The following is a 13,626-nucleotide window of genomic DNA, read 5'->3' as shown; positions in this document are numbered from 1 at the left end:
CCTGGGCTGACTGGTGATCAGGCGGGCTGCAGCATTCTGGACCAGCTGGAGGGGCTTGATGGCGCACGCTGGGAGACCAGCTAGGAGGGAGTTGCAGTAATCCAGGCGGGAAATGACGAGCGCCTGGACTAGGAGCTGGGTGGCTTTCTCCGTCAGGAGATGACGGATACGGATATATTGTAGAGAAAGAACCTGCAGGTTCTGGCAGTGGAGTGTTTTTGGGGTGTTTTTGTTAGTTTGGTGGAGGTGTGGGTTTGGTGGAGGTTTGGTGGAGGTGGAGGTGTGGGTTTGGTGGAGGTTTGGTGGAGGTGGAGGTGTGGGTTTGGTGGAGGTGTGGGGTTTGGTGAGTCTGGCTGCTTGGCTGCGGTTCAGCTGTGCAGGGGGAGGGTGGATTCCGCCCCGCGGGGGCTGGGTCAGGTGCTTCCACCGTGTCAGGAACGATAAGCTCAGCGCTGGCCTCGGTTACCATGGTTTCACTCTTCTTCAGGGGTTCTTCTTAGGGCAGGAACCTCTGTGGGCGTGGTCTGCTGTAATTACAGGCACACATGATTGGCTGGTCACAAACACTGCACTGCTACACAGGAAGAGGTATTTTTCTGTGGCTTTGCGTGTCAGGTCGGTGGCTTATTTCTGTTATTCTGTAATGCGTCTTCAGTGAAAAGCGTCTACACAAAAGAAATTTAATTGAATTAAGAGAACAGATTACACTGTGAACCGACCTTGAAAAGTTGTTTGGAAGCAGTCTGTAGCTTGTGGAAGAACCTCTGCACTTGTAAGTCACTTTGGATTAAAAGCGTCTGCCTAATGACGAAAATGTAGCCTAGTGGTTAAGGTGCATGGCTGGGACCCGGAAGGTTGGTGGTTTAAGCCCCGGTTTAGCCATGATACCCCCTTAACCCCGCATTGCTCCAGGGGGGATTGTCCGCCGCTTCGTCTAATCAACTGTAAATTGCTTTGGATTAAAGTTTTTAAGTAAGTTTTTGTGAGTCATTTTGGATAAAAGCGTCAGCTAAATAACAAATAAAAAAAAGGATCTTTACATATAAATCGGGGGGGGGGGGTGGGGGTGGGAGAGGATCTTTACAGATGGATCGGAGCAGGGGAAAAGACCCAGATGTGAAATCTCCCGTGGGTCGGGGGTCAGGGGTCGGGGGTCGGGGGTCAGGGCACTGCGAGCGTGCAGGTGTGCGGTGGGACACACTGAGGCTCGCTTTGATCGACCGCGCAGATGTTCTCAAATTCCGTTACTCAGATACCGCGCCAAAACAAAGATGAAACGGCGCTCCCGCCCTCCCTCGCCCACCCAGTCGACGCCGGGCACAGCCGATAGGCTCCCCTGCGCGGCGATGCCGCCACTTCCATCAGCTGGAGCCGGGGGCCCCGGCGGAGAGCCGGGGGAATGCGTTCACGCGTGTCGGTGAAGTAGCGCACGTCCGATTGCTCGCGAAGCAATCGCTTCAGATTAACGCTGCCGCTATTTTGTGGAGCATTTTGTTCGAGCATCGAAGACCGGAGAACAGGGTGCTGAGAATTACGTTCCGTGGGGCAACCTCTTAGAATGGCGTGGAACTTACAAGGAACTTACAAGGTTCTTTTAAGAGCATTTTCTTGAAGATGGGTTCCTGAAAGAGCGTTGCATAAGGGTTCCTGGAGCATAGTGGTTAAGGTACAAGTGCCCAGGAACACACCCCGCCCCCAGACACACACTGACATACACCCTGCCAGGTACGTGACTGGGACCCGCAAGGTCGGTGGTTCGATCCCCGGTGTAGCCACAATAATATGTGCACACAGCCGTTGGGCCCTTGAGCAAGGCCCTTAACCCTGCATTGCTCCAGGGGGAGGATTGGCCCCTGCTTAGTCTAATCAACTGTAAATTGCTTTGGATTAGTTTTCACAAAAAAAAATTTAAGTATAAGTGGGATTCTTTATGGCCTATACGTTTTGAAGAAGGGGGAGGACACACAAACAAACACACGCACACACACATACTTTACCCCCCAAAACCGAACAGGCCTGCCAACCCCAGCTGAAGGACCTTCAAAGTATCCGGGAGGGTCGGTCGGTCGGGCGGGCAGTGTGTGTGTGTGTGTGTGTGTGTGTGTGTGTGTGTGTGTGGGGGGGGCAGGGGCACTTATCATTGTTGCATGATGCCCACCTGCAGCAGGAGGCTTTGAAGATGCAGTCATCGGGGGGGGGGGGTCTCAGGGGTTGCAGGGGGGGGGGGGGGGGGACAGGCCTGTATTCAGAGAGAGAGGGCAGGGGGATGGGTGACAAGATCCCCCCCCATATAATAATAAAATACCATAATCACAAGAACAGGCCATTAAGCGCAGCAATGCTCACCTTTCATAATTCATAACAATAATTCCTTTCGCTGACGCTTTTATCCAAAGGCTTTTATCTAGGAGATAGAAGTAGAAGTTACAAACTCCCAATCTTCCCTTTGAGTTAGAAAACATCACATCCTGTGCGCAAGTATTTCTTCAGAAAACCTGACGTATAGATGATCGACCTGTGGATCCACCTCTCCCCATCTGCCACGTCTGTAACTGACCTGTGGATCCACCTCTCCCCATCTGCCACGTCTGTAACTGACCTGTGGATCCACCTCTCCCCGTCTGCCACGTCTGTAACTGACCTGTGGATCCACCTCTCCCCATCACATCTGTAACTGACCTGTGGATCCACCTCTCCCCACCTGCCACGTCTGTAACTGACCTGTGGATCCACCTCTCCCCATCTGCCACGTCTGTAACTGACGTGCCTTCTCACTGATGTTTGAAGGAGTGAGGACATTCAATTTGTCTAATTCACATTTTTTTTCCCCCCGAGTTCCCTGTTATTTCTTTCTTTTTCATGGTTTCTTAGCCCCTGCCGATGGGTGGAGCAACAGGCATGAGAAGGAAAAGGAGAAAAGAGGATAAGGTATTGGAATTCGCCGAGACTTCATCCTGAAGGCTTCGGCCGGCACCGGCTGACGAGATGCGGTTGGGGGATAAAGTGAAGGGATCGCAGTGAAGGCCGTTCTGGCGCAAAATGGCAGCCGTGCATCGCCCAGTTGGGTGCTACACATTGGTGGTGGTTGAGGCGAGTTTCCCCCTCATCACTGTAAAGCGATTCGAGAGTCCAGAAAAGCGCAATATAAAATGTAATTATCTAAGGGATCACGGGGAAGGGATCGCAGTGAAGGGATCGCAGTGAAGGTCTTGTTCTGCATTATTACAGGTCAGGGGACAAAAAACACACTTTTTGGTTCTTTAATTCACGATTGTCCATCGACAAAAAACCCAAGGCAGGTTTTTTTAAAAACACATTCCGACATTCCCCTCCTTCGAGCATGTACAAAAGAACAGAGGACCAAATAAACAAGCTAAATATGAGAATAATTATCAGTTCAGAGTACATCATGATTTAAATCCTGACACAAAACACACAGCCGCGCAGAATCAAAATAAACAACCTACACTAAAGTTCAGCTCAACCTCTGGACCAGTAACTGTGCTTTGAACTTCAGGAATGCCGGAATGCTGAATCTCACCCTGGCAAGGCATTCCTGAACGGGCAGAGCAGGAAGTGCGCGTTTACGCAACTCCGGCTCCCCCTACTGGTCGGGTGGAGAAATTGACACCCATGGCCCATCAAACTCTAGCGCCCTCTATCGGTCGTTCGGAGCAAATGACACTACTGGTCTAAATTCATCTGAGAAATGTGGGCCAATTCTGAAAACATCCTAGAATTTTACGGGGTTTTTTTGACGGGGTTTAAAAAATTTTTTTTATGCCTTCCTACAATTCCAATTCGAATGCATTCTGCATCACGATCAGTTTACATAAACTACAATTCCAGCTCCAAATCAGTAATTCAACAGGGGTTGAGCTCTGCAGTACCACAATTAGTCACGCGATGCACAAAATAAAAAGAGAACTACAGCAAAATCAAATACATTTATTTGTTAAAATGTAATGCAATATAAACCTACAACTTCACTCGAGCAATCTTTTCCCATTTACAAAGGTAGACTTCAGTCACGTTAGAACAGGGTTAAAGAAATGTATGTACAGTATATATAAATATTCCAAATAAACACTTGGGTTTGGCATGCCCTATGCAGATGGGATTGAGGTTTGAGGCTGGAACGGTTTCCACGTGTTTCTGTTGAACCAGCCGTGGAACTCTGGATCCCTCTAAAAACTAAAAGTCCAGGAGCTGTGTGGGAGAAGAGACCGGGGATTAAAGCAGTACGAAGATTTAGCACAGGAACCCAGAGATTATTTTAAAGTAAAGGGTTATTTTCCACAAGCTTATGCTCCCTTATCCTCAAAACACAGGAGTGTTCACATTCATCCATGAACCCAAGCGCACTTCTTCATTAAAATATAAGCTCCAGAGGGTTCGATTACTATTTGAAAAGCAAAAGTAATAATAAACTTCAATACCAAAATACCGTATTCATAAAACGGTTTTAAAATACTTAGCCATAATTTAGTGCAAGACACTAAATAAAACATGCATTCTTAATCGTTTAGCCAATGCAAATAAAACCGCTACCAGCACACGAGTATTTAATGTGACGCAAGACTCACTAACACAGCGTCAACACGTCACTTTGGGTGCACGGGTCCGCGTGTTTCATTCAAGGTTGGATGCTGTGCGATCGGAATTGAATACCGGGAAGGAGGCCTCACAATCTCGATAACATAAACATACCACGCGTTTACCTGGCGTTTAGATTGCCTGAGACTGTAATTGGTAAGTAACTCAGGCGCAGTTTCAGCCAGTGCCCCGAGGAGACACGCGGACTGTGCTCCAAACCACGTACTAGCATACCACTTGTTCTAAAATTCAAGCCGATTTTCATTTAAACGCGTCACATGACCTGACTGCGGCCTATCGCCGTGTGTGTGTGTGTGTGTGTGTGTGTGTGTGTGTGTGTGTGTGTGTGTGTGTGTGTGTGTGTGTGTGTGTGGAACGGGGGGTTACTAAAATGACTATGTTATCCCCATGGTAACTCACCAGCTGTGGAAGAATCTTCTCAAAGTGATCGATGTCCACGGTGTCGTTGTCCTCTGTGTTAGCCTGTTTCGCAGCCCTGCGTGCTGCCTCTGTAACAAAGCCGTTCACACTTCTGCGGTAAAGTTACATCTCCAACTTCCCATCCGATTTATATTGTCCCTTAATGTTTAAGGGAAAGGTATGTTATAGCCTATTGGCTAAGGTGCTTGACTTGGTGGTTCAAACCCCGGTGTGGCAACAATAACATCAGTGCAGCTGTTGGACCCGTGAACAGATCCAATGCGAACTGAAAAAATGAGTAATTTATCTGTACACATGACCAGAGAGACTGCTAACACACGTCACTCCTAACGCCCGGTAACTAACTGACCGTAAAATACTACACATCTAACCTTGCGTTTGCCTTCATATGTGCAAGCAATCCGTTTTGTCATTCGGCATCCAAAATATATAGCGAGTGAATAGCTGGAGCTAACGCTTTGATTTAGCTACAACACAAGGACTAAGTTAGCTTGTCGACTTCAGTGCGAGCTTACCTTGCACAAATACCTTCAGCATCTCAGTCATCAGAAGGGCAGCATCACCACTCACTTTGTAAACAGAAAATGGTAGCTGACATAATCAAGTAGACCGACAGCGAACTTAGCTTTACATTGTTTTACTTGGTTCTCGCCAACTTGGCTATTTCGGGGCAACCCGCTTTTAGAACAGTTGATACACATTTATGTGAAGCCGTTGTTACAGTTAAGACTGACTTAGCCAAATGACAACGGCAAGTTGTTTTGTTGGGATAACCATCTTACCTCTCGTTTTGTCGTCCTTGAAAAACAATGACAGTAGTTTGCTGACCGTTTCCTGCAAGTATGAGGATAGCGTAGGAATTAACGTAGAGCTAGTGTACAAATGCAGTGTGTTATTGTAATTGCAGTGTGTTATTGCAAGTACCCAACCGTAGCTAGCTATCTAAGTTAGCGAACGTTAGCTAGAGAAGGAAATTTGTGTCGTTTCATGCAGGCGAATACCTTTACAACATACTACCTCGATGGACTTCATGTGCAAGAAAGTGTTTTTGATCACCGGATATGAGCAACGATTTGGTTTAACGTTCGCTGTTGCTAGCTACCCACCTTTTTGAAGACAATTTCTGGTTCTCTGTCGTCCATTTTGAACCCCGTCCCGTCCCCGCTCTGTGCGCTGATTGCAGGAAATATACCGTCTATTTACTTCCTTTTCCTTCCCCGCCAAAATTGAAACTATTCCCTGAAAGAAACTGCTACATTTAAATGAATTTCCCACGTATTCACGATTGCGTTGAGACAATCAAAACTAATTTAGTATAACGTGTATAATGAACTGCATACTGTTTAATTATCAATCGCCATTGGTGTGTAAGCGTGTGTATGAATGGGTGAATGAGAAGCATCAATTGTACAGCGCTTTGGATAAAGGCGCTATATAAATGCCAGGCATTTAAAGGAGTGTCTGAAGCTTTATAGATTCTCTATGGGGTTCAGGTCAGGCGAGTTGGCTGGCCAATCAAGCACAGTAATACCATGGTCAGCAAACTAGTTACTAGTAGTTTTGGCACTGTTGGTAAGAGCCAAGTTCATTGAAATTTTCCAGATAATTTCAAGTTTATGAATCTCAATGTTGTTGTGGATTTTGGCATAGGCACATATTATATCCTCAAGTCTGGTCATTCGACCTATTCATTCATGAGGCCCCTGGTATTTCGTACAGGTGAGAACTTCTACACTTCGTACAAGTGCAGAAGGCTTTTGCGCATGTCCTAATTCATCAATAAAAACTTTTAAAAGCCCTCTGCAATTCCTTGTCTATTCATTCATTCATCTTTTTGAAATGGAAACATCTCTCACTTCATTCACTGAGACAAAAAGTGTTGTAAATATGTGCTGTTTTAAGTAATTATTCATTGACATAATTTGCATATGTTCCTAAAAAATAGTCATAATATAAAATAGTTAGCATTTGTGTTAACATTAAAAGTATTAAATGACAATTTGATCGGAGAAAAGGATTTCCCCCCAACTTCCCGATTCAGCAGTGGCACCTCCTCTTAAAATACAAAACGAACTTTTATTTTGAAACTCGTTTTGAGAAACTCTACGGAAAGTTTGTTTCTTTTCGGATGCGCTTCACTCTGTTGTGCTGAACTCGTGCTCCGCTCCACAAAGAACTATCGTGGCTTATACTTTTTTGAACATGTACGTGGAATTAGTCGAAAAGTATTATAAACCAAGTTAAGCAAACGATTTATAACCGAATAGAGGTGAGTTTTTTTGTCGTTACTTGATTTGCGTTTTGTTAAGAAACAAATGTCCTTCATGATAGTCACATTTCTATTACTTCCTTAGTGGTGCAGATAATAATCTGCATTTTTGCGACGTGATTCGTTAATGAATTCTACGGACTGAAAACGTCGTATTGGTGCAGCGCTACTGTTCTACAGCAAAGGGTAGTTAAAAATGCAACCTATCAAGGCTAAATGTTCGCTAGATACAATGGCGCAACTTGTAAGGGCTCTTTCTGTTGTACGTTAGATTACATTTGAAATAGTATGCTTGATCAGGCTGTATCGCCTGTAACCTATTTTATGTATATTGTGTCTGAATTGAAGGAATGCATACATTTAAGCGAAGTAGCCACATGCGCATACCGGCCGTTGCTTGTTACTAACTAAACAGCGCCATGGAATTATTTTGTGTTTTGATGGCGATAATACAGCATACCATGTAAGATAATGAGTAAAATAACATGGAAAAATATGCATACAAATTATTATTATCCGTCTCTCTTAAAGATGAACACTCATGCACGCCGCAATTGAACTGGGTTATTTCTAGTACGGCTACATTGAATTTAAAATAACCCAGTTATAACCCCTACAGACCTGACCCCAACCGCGCGGTACCGCCTGAATTACAGGAACGTTAGATCGAGATCTTAAGGTGTAATGTTTTGCCTGCTAAAGTTACTACGTGACATTCTGAAATGGGAATTTGTAAACCGATTACTCAGTTAGCTGGAGGCCTAATCCTTTAGTAGCTAGTTAGGCATCGCCAGCCCAAAATCGAGAAGTTGGTTATATTCGCCAAATTGTGATAGACGTAGTGGTGTAATGTAATGTGTGGCCCAATATGATTTGGGCCTTCTGAATCGATGTGCTTACACACCAAATTCGGCAAGTTCGTAATGTGGGTCCGGGGGGTGGGTGTTCTTTCGACGGTTCTGTATTTGCATATCGTGATTTGTCCATGCATATTGTTCTGTTTTGTCAAAACAAACGAACTCAGTGCTGTCCAATCAGTTGCCGACAGTGTTCTGCAGTAGATTACGTCCCTCCTCGTATTGATCCCATGGAGCGATCAATCAGACGGAACCCACCTACAGTACCGCCCATTATGCGGACAACCTGGGGGAACAATGCGTCACCATGTGCGGTCGCTGGATTTGGTGTGAGGGCACTTCCAGTCTGTGATCAAATGAACGAATGAATAAGAAACCAGTGCTTCTCCAATTTGAGCAACACCCCTGCCAGACCTCTTCGTTCAGCCTCCACAAGCCGCTTGGCACCTCCCCCTCTCCGAACCTCCACCTCACGCTCACGACTGCTGTCTGTTCTGGCTCCACGGTGGTGGAACGAACTCCCCGTTGAGGTCAGAACTGTAGAATCTCTCCCCACCTTCAAACGCAAGCTGAAGACACACCTCTTCAAGCAGCACCTCTCCCCATCCCTCCCTACCTCCCTGTGAACCTTAATTGTTGTCTCTGTGACTTGCTTTGTGTATCGGTATTTTTTAGTTGGCTAGGTAAGCAGTGTTTTGATGGTTAACTTTGGTCACTTTTGCTCTGTTTGTTTGTTTCTTGTTAAAAAAAAAAAAAATTGGCCCTCGTCCTTATCTTTGTTGTACAGGTAGCAGTTCAAATTGTACTTCCCTCTAGGGTCTTTCAGCGAACTTATCCCTGGTTATGGATATGCACTTTGTTGTACGTCGCTCTGGATAAGAGCGTCTGCCAAATGCCAATAATGTAATGTAATGTAATGTAATGTAATGTATGTAACCATAGTAACATATTGAAATGGTGCCTCATTCGAGGCATCAAGTATTTATTGCCAGCAAAAAAATAATGCCCCAAAACATTAACAACAGGATCCCTGGTGTTAACAATGTAGTAGGAGCCGTCTGATTCAGGCTAAATCCCTTCCCCCATTTCCCTCCAGGAGCTGAACTTCTGCACACCTTTGAGCAGCAGGATGATGCAGGCAGGAGTCTGTCTGAGACAGGACACTGAGACAACACTACCAGAGCTCACTGAGCAGCACAGGATCAGACTGAAAGAAGAGGAACTCAGTGGACTGGAGTCAGAGACAGAGTGTGCTGCACCAGGACTCAACACACTGGAGCCAGAGTGTGTTACAGCACACAGCAGCGGGGTCAGTGATGGACACCACACACACACATCAGTGATAAAAACAGAAGCTGATCTGGGCTCCACCCACACTGGGGATCTTATTAAGACGGAGAGCCTAGACTTTACAGAGCTGGGATATGAAACCCATCTGCATCCTGACCAAATCAAAACAGAGACTGAAGATGGAGGATACCTTCAGGCAGAACACATCAGTGACCTGCATGTTATTGAATGTGTTGATGAATTGAAGTGTGAATCCAGTGAAAGTTTAGTGAGTGATCTCATGAACACTGTGATGGATGGAGCTGGTGTTGATCTCAAAGATCAGGCTGAACCATGGCAATGTGCAGGAGAGACAATTTCAAATAGCACCAAACATATACATTGTCAGAGAATGAATGTCTTCACTGAATCCATGATAATTAATTCACGAAAAAAGCCAAGCCTTTTGAATTTCTCTCAAAAGAAGATAATTCATAGAAAGAAAGGTGAAAATCATACAGTTGAAAAGCCACACAAGTGTACACAATGTGGAAAGTGCTTTTCCCAAATATCTCATTTAAACAGACACCTGAGAATTCATACTGGTGAAAAGCCCTACAAATGTATTGAATGTGGAAAGTGCTTTTCCCAAATGGCTCATTTAAGTAACCACCAGAGAAGTCATACTGGTGAAAAGCCCTACAAATGTATTGAATGTGGAAAGTGCTTTTCCCAAATGGCTCATTTAAGTAGCCACCAGAGAAGTCATACTGGTGAAAAGCCCTACAAATGTATTGAATGTGGAAAGTGCTTTTCCCAAATGGCTCATTTAAGTAGCCACCAGAGAATCCATACAGATAAAAAGCCCTACAAGTGTATTGATTGTGGCATATCCTTTTCCCTTAAATGTAAATTAAACAGCCACCAGAGAATACACACAGGTAAAAAGCCATACAAGTGTACACATTGCGAGAAGTGTTTTCATGTTAAATTTATTTTAAATCAACACTTGAAAATTCATACGGGTGAAAAACCCTACAAATGTATTCAATGTGGGAGGTGTTTTTCCCAAATAGGTCATTTAAGTAGCCACCAGAGAATTCATACTGGTGAAAAACCCTACAAATGTATTCAATGCGGAAAGTGCTTTTCTCAAATAACTCCTTTACGTACCCACCAAAGAATTCATACAGGTAAAAAGCCCTACAAGTGTATTCAATGTGGGAAGTGCTTCTCCCAAAGAACTAATTTAAATAGCCACCAGAAAATTCATACAGGTGAAAAGCCATACAAGTGTACACAGTGTGAGAAGTGTTTTCATGCAAAATCTATTTTAAATCAACACTTGAAAATTCATACTGGTGAAAAGCCCTACAAATGTATTCAATGTGGAAAGCGCTTTTTCCAAATAGCTCAGTTAAGTAGCCACCAGAAAATGCATACTGGTGAAAAGCCATACAAGTGTACACAGTGTGAGAAGTGTTTTCCTGCAAAATCTAATTTAAATACACACCTTAGAATTCATACAGGTGAAAAGCCATACAAATGTATTCAATGTGGGAAGTGCTTTTCCCAAAGCGCTCATTTAAGTACCCACCAGAGAATCCATGCTGGTGAAAAGCCCTACAAGTGTACACAGTGTGAGAAGTGTTATGAATTTGAATCTCATTTGAATACACACCTGAGAATTCATACTGGTGAGAAGCCATATGATTGTACCAAGTTTAAGAAGTGTTTTCGTGAAAAATTGTTTTTAAATACACACCTGGGTATTCATGAAAGTGAAAATCCGTACAAATGTACACACTGTGAGAAGTCCTTTACTGTAAAATCCTCTTTAAATACCCACCAGAGAATCCATACAGGTGAAAAGCCATACGAGTGTACAGTTTGTAAAAAGTGTTTTTGTAGGAAATCTTATTTAACTGCACACCTGAGAATTCATACAGGTGAAAAGCCTTACACATGTTCTCAGTGTCAGAAGTGTTTTTCCAAAAAATCTAATTTAGATAGACACCTGAGAATCCATACAGGTGAAAATCCTGAATCATGAATATCCTGACAGATGTATTCGTTGGAAAGTGTCCTTTACATTATATCGTTTGTGAAGGAAGGGCAGGGATATCCAACAGATAACCCAAGAAGCCATCCTTTCATAATTGTTTAAATTTAAAACAGCTTGTGGTTTCTTATTTGATGGATATGTTGTCAGACTTAAATTAGTAAAAGAAAAATCTCCTTTTGAGATTCTTTGCCGATCGTATTTTGGACAGACACACAATGACTGGGTCACTCAAATGCCATTTTCCGTTTTTAGCAAGCCATGTGTTGTGCTCTTAAAATGTACTTTTGATTTCTTGTAAATGTGAAATGTAATTCCCTGTTGATTGTGTGGTATTTTCTAATGATGACATTGACACCAGTGTAATTAGTTTGAATGAAACAATGTGAAAACTGGATATGTTGTATAAAGAAACATGGAAATGTGTATTACAAACTTGTATTCTGAAAATGAACTTGACGGCACTGGCCCTTTTCCGTTCTTATACCGCCAATGTGGAGGCTGTGCTGTGTTTGTCTAAAGCTGAGCGTGAGACTGCAGACAATGTTTAATCTGTGGTGGCAGCATTTTTATAGTTTTTCCGAGTATTAAATGAATTGCACTGTGTGTTAATGTGGCCTCGCAGGTGTACTGTATATTTCCTGACCGAGATGCAGTAAAATGCAGTAGAACTGAGACAGTGGCGCAGTTTTTGTTGCTTAGGCCGTGTACGTACACGAGCACATTCGGTTTGAAACAAAACGATGAATACGAGGTGTAACTGCAGATTGTCATCTGTAGCTTTATCATAGATATTCTCCACATCTACACATTTCAATAAATTATCTGACAAATGTATCTTGCTTGTTGCTCGTTTATTCATTGCTGTGTTTTGTTGCTTTTCTAAATGAAACATCAACAGCGAAACGCCCTACTTGACTTGTCGTTTTAGTGGAATAGAGACAGAACTTGCCTTCGTTGGTCCGAGAAATCAATTTGTAGTTTTATTAATTAGTTTGACTGCCAGTTAAAAATGTAATGTTTTCAATGTTTTTAAACGGTGTTAAGTCACTTCACGTGTAGTCACACGGTCTACAAAGTTTGGGCCAATTCGCATTTTTACCACAAGTATAGACTTGAACTGTTTGTATGCGTTGTGTTTTAAAGCATTTGCTTTTAATTCTTGAGTAGCCATCACACCAAAGCCTACAGCTAAATATAGTAACATTTATTGTAGGCACTGGTGTTATGTATGAATGGAAATTGAATTTACTGAAATTGCGCTACCATGCTGAACCTAGGCTTACAGTCTCAGGGTGAGATTCTTAAGTCTCACAAATGACCAGGTTAGAGTCACCTTCCAGGCACACAGCGGGGTCAGTGATGGACACCACACACACACATCAGTGATAAAAACAGAAGCTGATCTGGGCTCCACCCACACTGGGGATCTTATTAAGACGGAGAGCCCTGAAAGGACAGAGCTGGGATATGTGACCCATCTGCATCCTGACCAAATCAAAACAGAGGCTGAAGATGGAGGATATCTTCAGGCAGAACACATCAGTGACCTGCATGTTATTGAATGTGTTGATGAAGTGAAGTGTGAATCCAGTGAAAGTTTAGTGAGTGATCTCATGAACACTGTGATGGATGGAGCTGGTGTTGATCTCAAAGATCAGGCTGAACCATGGCAATGTGCAGGAGAGCCAATTTCAAACTGTACAAAAGAAGAAGCCCATTATCTGCCAAGCCAATGTACAGACTTAAATCACCACTGTGACATAAACAATGAAAATAATCAGACCAAAATTGCAAATGTATGTATAAACAATAGCAACAGACATATACATTCCCAGAGAATAAATGAACCAATGATAATTAATTCACCAAAAAAACGAATAATTAATAGAAATAAATGGGAAAATCATACAGTTGAAAAGCCGCACAAGTGTACACAATGTGAGAAACGTTTTATGAAAAAGTCATGTTTAATGGCTCACTTGAGAATTCATACAGGTGAAAAGCTCTACAAGTGTAGAGAATGCATGAAGTGCTTTAAAACTAAATTTGATTTAAATAGACACCTGAGAATTCATACAGGTGAGAAGCCATATAAATGTATTCAATGTGGGAAGTGCTTTTCCCAAGTA

The 13,626-nt window shown here is 43.3% G+C and overlaps 2 protein-coding genes across 2 annotated transcripts; one reads left to right on the top strand and one right to left on the bottom strand.

Moving 5' to 3' along the window:
- Positions 1-3,928: 3,928 nt before the first annotated feature.
- On the bottom strand, positions 3,929-6,463 carry cenpx (centromere protein X). Its single transcript, XM_061232731.1, has 5 exons — positions 6,144-6,463; positions 5,820-5,871; positions 5,553-5,606; positions 5,017-5,105; positions 3,929-4,209 (listed from the first exon to the last, which is right to left on the bottom strand). The coding sequence occupies exons 1-5, from the start codon at positions 6,177-6,179 to the stop codon at positions 4,195-4,197; spliced, it is 246 nt and encodes an 81-aa protein (XP_061088715.1). The 5' UTR covers positions 6,180-6,463; the 3' UTR covers positions 3,929-4,194.
- A 649-nt stretch (positions 6,464-7,112) lies between these two features.
- LOC133122617 (zinc finger protein 260-like) lies at positions 7,113-12,331 on the top strand. The gene is made up of 2 exons (XM_061232684.1): positions 7,113-7,306; positions 9,260-12,331. Exon 2 carries the CDS (start codon positions 9,293-9,295, stop codon positions 11,483-11,485), a length of 2,193 nt encoding a protein of 730 aa, XP_061088668.1. The 5' UTR covers positions 7,113-7,306; positions 9,260-9,292; the 3' UTR covers positions 11,486-12,331.
- Positions 12,332-13,626: the final 1,295 nt, after the last annotated feature.

Source organism: Conger conger, chromosome 2 (assembly GCF_963514075.1).
Source record: "Conger conger chromosome 2, fConCon1.1, whole genome shotgun sequence".
Taxonomy (NCBI): domain Eukaryota; kingdom Metazoa; phylum Chordata; class Actinopteri; order Anguilliformes; family Congridae; genus Conger; species Conger conger.
Note: the sequence above shows the minus strand (reverse complement) of the source record. Positions and strands in the feature narration are given on the sequence as shown.